Below are 13,772 nucleotides of genomic sequence, written 5' to 3' on the forward strand. Positions count from 1 at the left end.
TTGTTTTAAATCTCTTCCTTTAACCCACCCTAACTTTATTTAGGCACCTCAAACGTGCCAAGTTCTCTTCCTTTGGGGCCTCTGTAGGTGCCCTTCCTTCTAACTGGAACAATCTCCCCCACCCCCTGAACCCAACCCAACTCCTTCAATTCAAAGCTTAGATGATAGTTTCCCAAGAAAGGAACACTTTCCTTATCCCCCCCCAGTGAGGCGGTCTTCCTTGCTCTGTTCTTCCACAGGTCTCCACGCTTCTCTGTTATGAAATTGCCACCTTTGTTTGATGTTTCTGTTACTGAACTGTAAGTTCCCTGAGGGCGGGGACTTTATCTGCCTTGTTCACTTCTGTATGAACAAATGCCACACAAACCCTATTTAAGTGGACCTTCTTCTGTTAAAAGTCATGCAAGAACCAACAAGATTAAATTTCCATATAATTTTTCCTAATAATTGGTCTTTGAAAAGGATTACATCCTTTTAAAAACAGAAATCTCATCATCTTCCATCTCGAAAGGCAAGGGAACCAAAAGCAAAAACAAGTATCTTTTCAACACCTGGGAAATGGTTGGAAAACACTTCTCTTTCCTTATCACATCTTGGCTCTCAGTGGATTTTATTTGCCTTAAGATTTCAGGATTCCAACATGTCACCAGCATAATTTCTACCAGAGGAGATGTTAAAAATTATATTTTTCATCACCTAATATCAAATTGTCGTTCTGTGTCATGCAATGACCCAGCTGAGTCACCTCTACTGGCATGAAATGGGGAGTAGTACAGTAGGAACTCAGCAACATCTCCATTCACAAAACCAAAGTTGGAGCCAGCAGTTCTGAGCCTGGCCATGAAAGGCCCGGTTTGGCCGCTCAGAGTGATGTGTCAGCCTCCTTCCTGATCATGAACTTGGAAGCTGGCTGGCTAAGCATTACTCTAAACGTTTCCAGGCATGGATAGAAAAAAATTACCTTTTGCATTCAGCTTCTTTCAATCCAGGTTGTAATTCTGGGAAGCCCTGCCACCTACTTTCAATGTTCTAGAGGTAAATGTGAAGAAATGAGTTGCACACACGTTATCATGACTGTGGTCAATGTGACAACCAGACCCAAGCAGGGTGCAGACTTGCATGGATGAACTACCATCTTACTAAAGGAGCAGAAATCAAGCCTATGGGGATGGGATATGGGGGAGGAGATCAGCATTAGCATAGGAGGAAGTACGGGGGAAATCGGTACGGGGCTACTGGGATGCTGAAGGCAAACATTAGGACTCTGTCCTGTTTTAAGCCTGGCGGGAAGCCTGACGGACCACAGCAGGTCAGGGAACTAGAGGAAAGTGTTGAGATGTCTTAATTTTTGTTTGTGTGCTAGAAGTAAAGTATCGAGCAATATGGTAAGGTGTTTAATTAGAGATGGAGTGAAGAAAACTGAAAATACCACTGAGCATATGCACTGTAGAGAAGGTTCTATAATGAAATAATATAAAGGGAGGGCTAGGTAAGTGGAGCCAGCTGTAACTGATAAGAGAGCCATGGAATCTGCCTGCCATGTGAGCGGAAGTTGCTGAGATGCCAACAGAGACTTCCTCCACCAGTGAAGCTGCAGCTTCTTATGCAGGCCCTTTACAATCACTTACTTGTGAAGCAGGCTCCCCAGACTGGGCTTCAAGTGGTACTGAATTCAAGTGGTACCAAAACTTTTTTTAGGATACGATATAGAAAGCCCAGCTGGCATCTCTGTGCCAAGCCAGCCCACAACAAGACTTTAAAGTGAACTCGACAAGTAAGGATCTCTGGGAAAAGCCAACCAGTCACTGTTAAGCATAGACAAATAGCCTCTTCTGAAAGTTTTCTTTGCCTCAAACACTCAGCTGGCCATTGCTCCATGACCTGAAGGCATTAAAAAACATATCAAGAAAGTCACCATGCTATCCCTCTTCCTGCTCCCTTCCCTTTCCTTCCTGAATAATTTAGTCCAAAAGCTATTAGGTGGGGCTGAACAAGATGAGTGTCTGCAGGGAGGGTGGGAGGAACCCCAGTGGCCCAGAGTGGTGTGCTGGAGCCAGAGCAGGGTGGGAAGGGAGACAGGTGACCCAGCAAAGGATGTTGGAGCCCAAGCTGGGTGAAGAGGGTGTTGGTGACAGGAAACAGCAGTTGCCACCCAGAAAGTGACACTTGAACCCATGTTTGGTGAGGAAAATAGTAGATTGGTTCCATAAGGGGGGAGGGGTTTGATCAAATAATAAATATATTGGGATAATAGGAACCAGGTACCTTGTTGTCAAGGAGGAGGTTACAAATATGGAAAGAGAGAAAATGAACCCAGTGGTATTAGAGTAGAATTAATGGTATCAGGGTGAGCTCATGGTTTTCAAGATAGGTAGGTAGATAGATAGATTGATTAATCAATCAATTGATAGATAGATAGAATGTGTATATATTCTCTAATTCTGACCATTACGAGTGCCTGAGAGCAGTGCCTATCCAACAGCAATGAGCACATCAAACACTCAGACTTTGGTTTCTAAATACCACTCTCCACTAAAAGGAACCAGTGCTCTTTGTTGAAAAGGCTGATTTCAGGGTTAGGAAAGTATAAGATGAGATTGGAACATCTTGTGGCACCAGAAAGTAAAGATGTGCCCAAAGAAAAATGGGGACATGTCAAAAGGACACTGAAGTTAGCCTGAAAGGGCTCCTGTGAACTATATTTGAACAATTAAGGATAAAAATAACAATAGAAATGGATTATAACCCACTAAATATAATAGGAATCCATGAGACCATCTGTCATAGATAGATAGATAGATAGATAGATAGATAGATAGATAGGTAGATAGATAGATAGATTTAAAGTCTGAAGAGGAGTGGGATGAAGATTACATGGTACCAAAGCATCTCACCACAAAATATTTGTTAATTACAAAGGGAAAAAGTAACTATTGTACAGAAGCCCTCAGTCAAGCGATCAAAATTAGAATCATGTGAAAAAAGTTAACATCTGTCCCTGTAATGGGACAAACGGACACCATGTACTACCTGATTGGATGCTGTAAGAAGAATAAGCATCAGTTCTGTGGTATTCCTACCAAACATGCATAACCTGAACATAATCATGTGAAAACATCAGACAAACCCAAACTGAGGGACATTCTACAAAACTGGGGGTGATCAAGCATCATGTTGGCAATTTACTCTTAATTCAGAATAAAAAAGATATTTGTATTTAACTAGGGAGCTTTCCTTTAGCTTTGAGATTATTTCAAATTTAAAAGTTAATAATGGGAAGAGTTAACTTGTGTTATTATAGATTTGATGGAAGCCAAGTGTCAATGGGTTTAAGATCTGGATGGACCAAGATAAACGCCAGTAATTATATGTTAAGGCAACACTTCTTAAATTATCTCTAGTGAAGGAACAGTTTTTTCTGCCCAATCTATTATGGACCATCCATTAAAAAAATACAAAATCCCACACTTTCATTTGAGGACACTATCAAATTGCTCCAAGAGTTTTCAAATGCTTACTCCCTAGGTCTGTACTTAGCATGGATCAGGAATAGTCATGAACTAACTTGGACCACACCTTGAGCAGCTCTTCTCTTTGGTAGGATGTGTGGTTCCCCAAGTGCCATCATGTCCAAATGAGAAATAAAAATTACTCGTCACAATGTTATCCATAATAGTAGCAACAATAATTACCACTGTAATAAACATCAACCATCTATACAAAAAGTATTCAAGATAGGGACTGTCCAGGCAATGGGAGAAGATTAGAGGACTGTCTTTACATATAGTAACTCAACTTCTCCAAAAGGATCACAGGACACAAATAGATGAGACCACCTTGATTCCAAAGTAATTGCTTTATGGTGACTTAAAGAAAGACTTAAAGAAAGACAAATCCATAAAGATCAATTATACAGAAGGTGGACAAAAACATCTTCTACGGGTAGATCTGCAACACCAAGCCATAACTGTCATTGCTGGGAAGACACTCAGCATTCAGAAGGGGTTAGGAGAAGACATCCCCAAATCAGATAGGTTTGATTTAACTGCAGATACTGACATCAATACAGTCAACCCAAGGGCCGACTCTGGGTCTGTGCCACACATAGCTTCTCCCTCAGCCAAGAGAGAACAATAAAAGAGAACAATTCTCCACAGTAAACCAAGACCACAGCAGAAGGACAAGAAAGGAGCTATTACATCCTTTGGGAAATGGCAAACACCGTCTAGGCTCAGGGTTCTTCCAGAGGACACTCTGACACTCCCAAAGTGTGTCTCCGAACACTGAAATCCCCATTCCAGTGTCCCCCTGACACCGATTCCAGCCACACACAGAGGAGGGTCCACACATATACAACCCTGAAAGCTGGAATCAGCAACACCGATTTCTGCAGCATCTGTCTCTGGTCCGCGGCACTTCACTTACCTGGAGCAGTTTTGTAGCACGATGTTCGGGAGGGCAGTGATGGGGCATTCTTTGCCTTGGGGCTCTGGGTACTCTGCAAGACTTGTCTCTGCCTCTTCAGCTCCTCTTCCCTTTCTTGGGCTGCTCGGATCTCTTCTTCGATCATGGACAAAGTCCGCTGCTTCCTGGACCTCAGCTTGAAGGGCCCAACCATCACATCGGACTCTTGAGTGGCCAGGAGTGAGGCTGTGCTTCTCAACTCAGCTGCCTCTGAGTACTTGCTGAAGTAGCTCCCTTCCAGTCTGGTCTCCTCCATGTTTATCGGGCCACTGGTCTGCACTGCCGGCAGTGGCTGGGAGGGCCCCCTTTCCCTGAGCGCCCTGTCTTCAGTAGGCAGAATCTTTGGCAATACATCCCTTTTCTCTTGAACAGGGGAGGACACCTGAGGCGGTTCAAACATGCTCTGCGGCTTCTCTGAGCTGGAAGCCCCAGTTCCAGCTTCCTCCAGACTTGCTTGAGGTTCCTGCTGTTCTACTCCACCCTTGTTGGTTTCAGACACCGCTCTGTCCACTTGCTCGGCTATGGCTTGTTGAATGGCATTCTGCACCAGGAGACCAGCCTGATATTCCAAGGGGTCATCAACCGACGGAGAGTCTCCCAGCGTGGACGAAGGGGAATAAAAACCATGATCACTGAATGACTTGGAGACACCTTCTCCTCGGCCCTCTGAGGGGTTGTCAGTTTGGGGAGTCTGGGGCAGAGAAAAATCAGCCAGCAAATTTTCCTGGAGGGCATTGGTTGTCTCATTGGAGGCCCCACTGTCACTGATGTTGTCCATGCTGAAGTCATTGGACAGGGTCTCCAGGACGGTGGTATCCTGGGACCTCACCGACAGCTCATCCAAGCCAGAGTCAAGTTCCTCTTGAGTCAAAGAGACATTAACTGACCTTGAAAACTGATCCAAAATCCCAGGTTCGTCATCCTTGACCACGGTGAGGACAGCCCGGGCACTTGTAAACTCGCCGTCCTCTGCCCACAGTTTGGATAAGGGCCCGCGTTTGGAGGGCTCACTGTACGGCCCTTCCTTCCCCTGAGGAACAGTGCTGCCCTGGCCCCCTCCCCCAGAAGGCTGGCTCTCCAGGGCACAGTGGGCTTTCTGTCCCTTGGCTGCTGAGGAGTCTTCGGGAGGTCCCCCGACAGAAGCTGGTCTCGAGATGGTCAGTGTCTTGTCTGAGCTGACTGGCCCCAGAGGTCTGTAGAAGGGCTTGATGGAGAAGAGCCTGGGTGTACTCTGGCCCTTGGCCACCGTTTGCCTGGAATTCTCCATCAGCTGGAACTGTTTGCGAGCCGCGGAGAAGTCTATCTGCTCCGTGACGATGTCCTCCTTTGCGCTGTCAGTCGCGCTGGAACGTTCTGGAGAGGACGCAGGGGCCATGCAGGGCTGCGGTGAGGCCTGCTGCTGCCGTATCAGCAGCTGCTCTTGCTGCGCCCTCCTCTCCTTGCGCTCCTTGTACTTTTTGTGCGACTCCAGATGTTCCTCGTTCAGCTGCTCCTCAATGGTCTTCTCCTGCGGAGGGTTCCACCATTTGGCGGCGATGCCAGGATTCTTTTTCACGGCCTGACTCCGGATGAGTTCTCGCCTCTCCTTTTCCAGCTCCAGCATCTCTTCTGAAGGCCTCACTTTCCTGACGCAGTACTGTTCCTTCTCACTCTCGTCGTCCTCAAAGAGCTTGGAGGGCTTCTTGTCCTCGTGGAAGGCACGCAGCTCGAACTTGGCTTCCTTCTTCAGCGTGGTGAGCGTGAACTCTCCATCTCGGGAGGAACACCGCGAGCTGGTGGAGGAGCTGGGGCTCACGGGCACCTGCAGGCTGTTCCCCAGCAGGTCTCTGGGCTGGTCAGGGGGGTGGCCGTTGGCTCTTTCACCCTCTGCCATGGTGTCAGAGGTGCTCTGATGGAGCTCAAGGGGAGGGGGAGCCTGCCTGCCAGCCACTCTCTCGGTGGGTTCCGGCTGGACGGCCGTGTGGGCAGGTGGGCTTGGGCTGCCCACCAAGATGGCTGCTCCAGGCTCTGGGGAAGACGTGCCGTTGTAGGTTCCGTCCACAGCAGAATCGCAGCAGCTGGCCTCCAGCACCTCGTCTAGATATCGGATCTCTCTGGCCACATCATTATCCAGAGATTCATGGTGATCAGCGAGGAGGCCATTGTGGGGGGATGAGTAGAAAGGGGAGGGGTGGTCCACGGAATGTGGAGTCGAGGTGATTCCGGGAACACTCTTACATTCTGCAACAGAGACCTCAATTTCCATGTTTTTGTGATCTGGGGGAAGAGAGCTGGTGGCAGGCTCCAGGGGATTGCCACTACAGTTGTCTCTCTCGTTTTTTAGCCGGATATCATCCTCGGAAAGCTCGGGAGCCTTCTGGAAAAAAGAGAAAACAGAAGTCAGGGTTAGAGACCACATCGCTTATGGATATGAACTTCAGACATTAGCTGATAACTGGAAGGAAAATTGAAACCACAATGACAGGATCTTTTGAATAGAAGTTTCTCTTCTAAAAAATCCTTTATATATTCATTTTGTTGCAGTAATGGGTACCTAAACCTTCTCAATTTTACAGATTCCATTTTGTTTACCTGGTGTCCAGAGAACTTTCAATAAATGCTAGTCCCATTTTTACATTTAAAATTAAATTAGGGGGACTTCCCTGGTGGTCCAGTGGGTAAGACTCCGCACTCCCAATGCAGGGAGCCTGGGTTCTATCCCTGCTTGGGGAACTAGATCACACACGCATGCCGCAACTAAGATGCCTGCATGCCGCAACTAAAGATCCCGCATGCCGCAACTAAACATGCCGCAACAAAGATCCCGAGTGCCGTGACTAAGACCCAGTGCAGCCTAAATAAATAATAAATAAATATTTTTTTTAAAAAGTAAATTAGGATTTGGATCATCTGATGCATTGCTCAAATAATTTCTAAAGTGGAAGAGATTATATAGCAATTGTATCAGAATTTTTCAAAAAATTCCATAGCAAATGTCTGCAGAAATGTAACAGAACTATTTGTATGTCCCCAACTATAAAAAGAAGGTCGTTTGGCAGGAACAAATCTTGAAAACATGATTCTCAGCCAGATGTAATGCAATTATTCTGTAGACAGGAAACTTTTTGAAAAATTTTTCCAAAATAAAATATTGGAAAACAGTAGATCTCTTCAACGGCGCCTTAAGAGCTTCAGTGCCACACTGCCATGGCTGTAATTGACCATGTGCATTATAAACACAGAACCAAAGCCACTGACCACACAGTTCTGTTGTCAAAACAATGCTCCTTGGTAAGGAGTGAAAAGCTAGTGGATGGTGGCCCCTCCCATGTAGTTCCTAAAATGCTTTGTATGTGACAGCTCCAATTTTGTGTTTAAATAAAAAAACTACACTTTCTTAATGTTTTTAAATGCATCATATTTTTCATCAGTTATCAATCCCATGTCACTTTATTTGGCATTAGTTAAGATTAATTTTCAAACTCTAGGATTTTTTTTTTTTTTTCATACCAAAGGACTCCGGTTTGTCTCAGATAATTCAGCGGTAGTTGTGAGCTTAATTTGAGTTCCCCTCAAGGATTTCACTAACACTTTTATCAGCTGTGTTTCAAGTCTCAGGTCTATAGGGTGCCTGGTATTATTGACTTAACACAATGCAAAATTGCAATACGGTATAATTTTCCTTTATTTAAATTTAAACATTGTTAAAGGCTTAGAACATAATATTAAAACACCACCTTAGGATGATTCTCAGGGGATTAACTGAAAAATCCTTTCAAGGAAAGTGAACAGTTATGGATTTGTTCATACTATCTAGAAAAATGTGGAAGTTCATGCAATGTGCTCTGCATTGCTGTCAGAATGTTGAAAAACTTTCATGGTCATCCATAAACTGGAAGGTTACCCATGAACTGGGGGTTTCCTTCACTGTGTTTCCCACATTCCTCTTTAGACTTAAAATCGATCAAGTAATATAAATTCCTTCCTTAGAAATAGGCAACAATAATGAATATTACTTCTTTGTCAGCACCTTCTGGTCTCAAAGGATCTTCCAGCCTTGATCTGGTCTTTGTCAAAGTCTGGTACTTACTATTTATAACCTCCACTATCTTTATTTTGTTTTTACTTCATTTTTGACCACTGTTAACTAGTGGCTCTTTTGTCTTTAGAATGAACTAAAGAGGCATGGCAAAAATGTTGCTACTGTCCTTTAAAAAAAGTTAACTAAACTTTCTTTTGGTAAGGAGATTCAGTAACTTCAGTAACTTCTATGTCATTCAAGAATTACAGGAAATTTGAATGCCTAAAACTTACTGGCTGCCATTCAGTCCTCAAGAAAACCTAGGTCAAAATTAGCCTACCCCATGGAAAGTTATTAATGGAATAAGCTGACCAACAAAAAGAGACACGGTATTGCTATGGTGAAGTCAGACTACTGAACCACCCCCCAACTGCCGGCCTCATTTGGCCAATGATTCTCTGCTAATATTCTTCATGGGAATAATAGAGCTTTCCTTCTATCTCCTTTGGCTCTTTTTTTGGGGGGGAGGGGGTGGAATAGGAAAATAGTAGGAAGCTGCTGAGATTGAAATATGGTTAAAAATCATTGCTCTACTGAAATGGAAAACACTTTACAATAGTTGACATGAGAGGAAAGAGGGCAATATAACGTTAAAAGATGCTAAAAGGCAAATAATTCTATAGATCATTTAGTCATTGATTCATTCATTAAAAATGCAGGAGGCTTGTTCTGTAGGGCATGGCGTAATTAACGGCAACAATAAATTCCAGGAGACAACACCCTTTTTCTTAACAAAAACTGGATTTCCCATACTTCCTAGGAAGCTTTAAGTCTATTTTGGGGTTTACTTAGTCTGGTCAGGTGAAGCGAGAAAAACTTGCCTATGTGAATGTCTTGCTGCTGATCACAGAGACTGGAGGAACTGAGCCTATCCACAGCGTCCCCGAGAACACTCTGTCAGCACTGTCCCTTTCTCCTGGATGCTTCACTGTCCCAGTGTTGGACGAGGGAGGAGCTGATGCCCTACGGCTTTTTTTTTTTTTTTTTAAGAACTGAAAAAACTGTATCAAATTTTTCCAAGGATACTTTCTGAACTAGCAACAACTGTCCCAATTCAAAAGTTTAAATATCTGAGAACAGCATTTGACAGTGCATTTTTGCAGTGTCAAGAAAACTAACTTTATCCTTGAGTCAGAAATGGAGTTGTGTCTGCGATGTGTCAAATATTTTAAAAATGCTAATTACAGGCAAAGTTTGGAGTCCCAGTGTAATCTGAGGTGATTCCTTTCCAATACCTTAAAAAAAAAAAAAATCTAGACACTGGAGAGTATAAACAGGAAAGAGGCTCTCCTTCCTGTTAGTTACGTGGGGCCCCAGTTCCTTTCCACTAATTCAGAAAATTGTTACTGAGACTCGGTTCCATGGATCTCAGGGAGCTGCAGCTCTAAACCCTAATCAGGGTACAAGTCCTTAAAGAGATAAACAACTCCGCATTGCTGATTTACAGTCCTGCCTCAGAGTTCCTGAGTTTTTGTAAAGTTAGGGAACAAGTATAACCAACGAGCAAATTCCTGAGTTCTGTCTCAGCAGGAAGAATTTACCTTTGTGCAGGATGGCCTGATGTGATCAAAGCTGCTGTAACTATACCAGGCGAATGAAAGTGGGCTGGGATCCCCACCGTGCGAGGATCTGGCAAGAGTCTGCGTTTGACGTCATTAAATGATGTCATGTTTAAACCAACAAATACTTATTGCTCCCTTTGAAGATAAGAAAGACCAGAATTTTCTCCGTGTTTCAGATAAGGTAAGCTTGATTCCAGATTCAGACAAAATGCACATTCATTAAATGGATTTTTAAGTCTTTTCTGAAATAAACTAGGCCCCAATGCAAAAAGCAGGAAGACATGAAAGAACCACCAAACTGGGTTTTCGAAGGTCAGAGAAAAACCAGGGTGCTAAGGGGCGGGTGGGAGATCCTTGGATGGCCCCAGCTAACCCTCCAGGTGGAGCCCTAACAATCTGGCACGTAATACCTGCCGGCCTCCTGGCTTCCCAGAATAGCTAACAGCTGGTCAGGATGTCTACCATTTACTTTAAAATACTCAAGCAGACACAATGTAAGATAGCTCTGTGTGTCTGAAATTAGTTTAAATTACATTCCAGGAGCAGACAGCCATCCTAATCCGGAGTATATACTCCAAGAGTGTTCAGCCAGGATCTAATCAGAAATCCCACCTTCCACAGGTGCCTGCCTTCCTCCCGGAGTTTAGCTCTAACTCCCCATCCTAATCCGGAGTATATACTCCAAGAGTGTTCAGCCAGGATCTAATCAGAAATCCCACCTTCCACAGGTGCCTGCCTTCCTCCCGGAGTTTAGCTCTAACTCCCAAGGGCCCCTGAGGCTTTTGCTAATTGGCATAATTAAGGTAAGAATAAAAGGTTCAGAGAACTCGAGAGACTTCCCAGGGTCCCCTGGCTAGTAAGTGGCACAGCCAGGACTTGAAGGCCAGTTCTTCCTAATTCTATCCCAGTATCTCAAAAGGTATTCTCGATGACTGGAAGCTTCCAGAACGACAAGGGAAGTCTTAAGAAGGTGGATGGATCTGAAGAGCATTTACTCGGCTTTCTGGCTGATGGTCTGCGCACTTCAATCTCCAGAAGTCACGTAAGATTCACAATTTGGCCTCAGAAGGCAAGGACCCCTTTGCCCTCCTTGTTCAGAATGGACAAGAGACGGACTCCCTGGAGACCTAGTTTCAGTTCCTACCCTCTGCGCTACCTGCAGGACCCCCCAGCTAGAAATGGAGGTGCTGGCCTCTGGCTCATTCTGGGAATTTGGCCTCAGAAGGGGGTCCTCTTCTTCCTCTGATGACACCCCAGAGGCAAAATACTAAATCTCACATCCCAGTCGTGGCAATGGACGAGGCTGCAACTCCTCCCCAGCACCAGAGTCAGCAGCACAGGTGGGATTCTAGAAGCCTGTTTGATTTGCCCAGAAAACACATGAGGGTCCTGACGCCTGCCCGGCTTAGGTCATGGACGGCAGTGTGCTCTGTCTTCCCCGGGTACCTGGGCCTGCAGCTGGGTGCACCAAGCATGGAAAGAACTTGAAGGAAATGCGTTTTCCTTAGCAGGTCTGGCTGGGCCCAGGGGGACTCCAGAAAGGTGTCCTTCGCTACAAGGTCAAGCGAGAAGCAGAAGCTTCTGCTCACTTCACGTGTCTGCTGTTTGCCTCTTCCCTACCTCCCTACCCTGCTCTTGACAATGTCTGTCACCAGCTTCCCAGTCTCCTAGCCTAAATGCACCGTGTGACCCAAATTATTCAAACATCAGGCGCCTGCTGCACGAGCAGGTTTCTCTGCTCTGAATAACCCAGATTACTTCCTACTAAAGCCACAATATTTAAATTAGAAATGTGTTTCCCTAGGTAGTAGGTGACCTGATCCTTTAATCCAGTTATTTTTAAGTTCCACCAAAAATACAAACTCATTCTTGGCCTAGGAACAGGGGCACAGCTCTGAAAGAAAACGTCCTTGTAGCTGTCAAACCAGAGGGCACCTCTGTTTTTCTTTCTTGTCCTCCCTCTCTTTCCTAAATCGAGTTTTTAGGGCACAACTGCTGTGTTCCACGGGCCACGCATGGCTGTCTCTAGGAAGGTTCGTGCAGGACTCTTTACTTTCTGGCTGAAATTTCCATCATGAAGGCAAATGGGAGGAGAGGGTGCAACCTGGCCGGGGGATAATGCTTAGACACCTGCAAGATGCCCGCACGGGTCTGCTGAATTTCACCAGCCTTGGAGGGACGGGGTAAAGCCACAGTCGGGAGGTCTGGGCGAGACGGACTCCCCAGACCAAGGGAACCCGAACCCGAGGAGTGTGGAAAAGGAGCACAGAGGCTGAAAAGGTCAAAGCGCATTCCTGCAAGGAGAGGCGTGTCCTGAGAACCTGTAGAGTGACAAAGCCCTGTGCCGGGGGCCATGGGAGGTCCCTAGGACTCTGGGGTGGTCCCCACACTGCAGCAAGGAACTTACAGCCTTGGAAGGAGAGAAGACAGAGTCACATAAAGATAGCATAGAGCACAGGCAGACAGACTGCTACAACAGTAACTGGAGAGAAATTTCCCAGCCTGTTGAGGGTGGCAGATGGTGTAGGCTGAAAAGACTGTATGAAGGCAGCTGGGAGCACCAGCGTTCCTCAGCAGCTGGCCTGTGGCTCCCCTCCCACCCCACCCCTACCAGAGAAGCCGCTGGGACTCTGAGTGGTCCCTTCCACCCACCCCTGCGAAGGCACAGAGAGTGGGAATGTCTGAGGATGGCTTGCTTCCTTTGTTGGGCTTCGGGCCTCTGGGCCAGGAAGTGGAGGGGAGTGACCCCAGTGATAACCTGGGCCACATTCCAGTCCCAGGCAGAATTTCCTTCCCACTCCCCAGCAGAGCTTCTTCCGGCCTGGAGAACCAAAGGCTGGTGTTGATCGTGGGAAGCCGGGAGGCGGGCCACTCCCCAAGGAGGCCAGAGACCCTTCCTGGTTGATGAGAGGCAGACCTAAAACCCCCAGCACTCTGGGGTAGTTAAAGCTAAAATTAGACCAGACGGGCTCAGGGATAATGACACGACCCTCAATAAAGGGGGTTAACACTAACAACATCTCTGGGGTTTCCTTCCTCCTGCCATGAAGCCATTACCACTAAATGTGACTCAGACGGTTCTAAAAAGAGCTTCCTGGGCTTCCCTGGTGGTGCAGTGGCTGGGAGTCCGCCTGCCAGTGAAGGGGAAAACGGGTTCGCGCCCTGGTCTGGGAGGGTCCCACATGCCACGGAGCAACTAAGCAACTAAGGAGTCATCAGAGTGGATGGAGCCCAGGCAGTAGTTGTGCGCAACTACTGAGCCTGCACTCTAGAGCCGGCGAGCCACAACTGCTGAGCCCGTGAGCCACGACTACTGAAGCCCGCGCACCTAGAGCCCGTGGCTCACACAAGAGAAGCCACCGCAATGAGAAGCCCGCGCACCGCAGTGAAGAGTAGCCCCCGCTCGCCTCAACTAGAGAGAGCCTGCGAGCAGCAACGAAGACCCAACGCAGCCAAAAATAAAATAAATTAAAAAAAAAGATTATTAAAAAAAAAAAGTTTAAAAAGAGCTTCCTGTTCTTCTTACAGGCCCAGCCCTTCTTTCTGAGAGCTTCTATGGCATTGGTCAACACAGCAATCACCCTCCTGCCATTCTCTCTGGCTTAGGCCTTAGGTACAGGCTTGCTGACGATGGGATGAAAACACTTCTGGAACCCCCTTCCACTGGAAACAAGGCTGGCCTATGT

The 13,772-nt window shown here is 46.2% G+C and overlaps 1 protein-coding gene across 9 annotated transcripts in view; it reads right to left on the reverse strand.

Annotated features, from left to right (window-relative positions):
* Window positions 1-13,772, reverse strand: part of PALM2AKAP2 (PALM2 and AKAP2 fusion) — a 503,536-nt gene that overhangs the window by 26,842 nt on the left and 462,922 nt on the right. For all 9 annotated transcript variants that reach the window (XM_082469108.1, XM_082469107.1, XM_082469112.1 and 6 more), the window contains one exon: window positions 4,426-6,820. In XM_082469108.1, coding sequence (XP_082325234.1) covers window positions 4,426-6,820 — 2,395 coding nt within the window. The remainder of the gene's footprint in view (window positions 1-4,425; window positions 6,821-13,772) is intronic.

Source organism: Balaenoptera physalus (assembly GCF_965194825.1).
Source record: "Balaenoptera physalus genome assembly, chromosome: 7".
Taxonomy (NCBI): domain Eukaryota; kingdom Metazoa; phylum Chordata; class Mammalia; order Artiodactyla; family Balaenopteridae; genus Balaenoptera; species Balaenoptera physalus.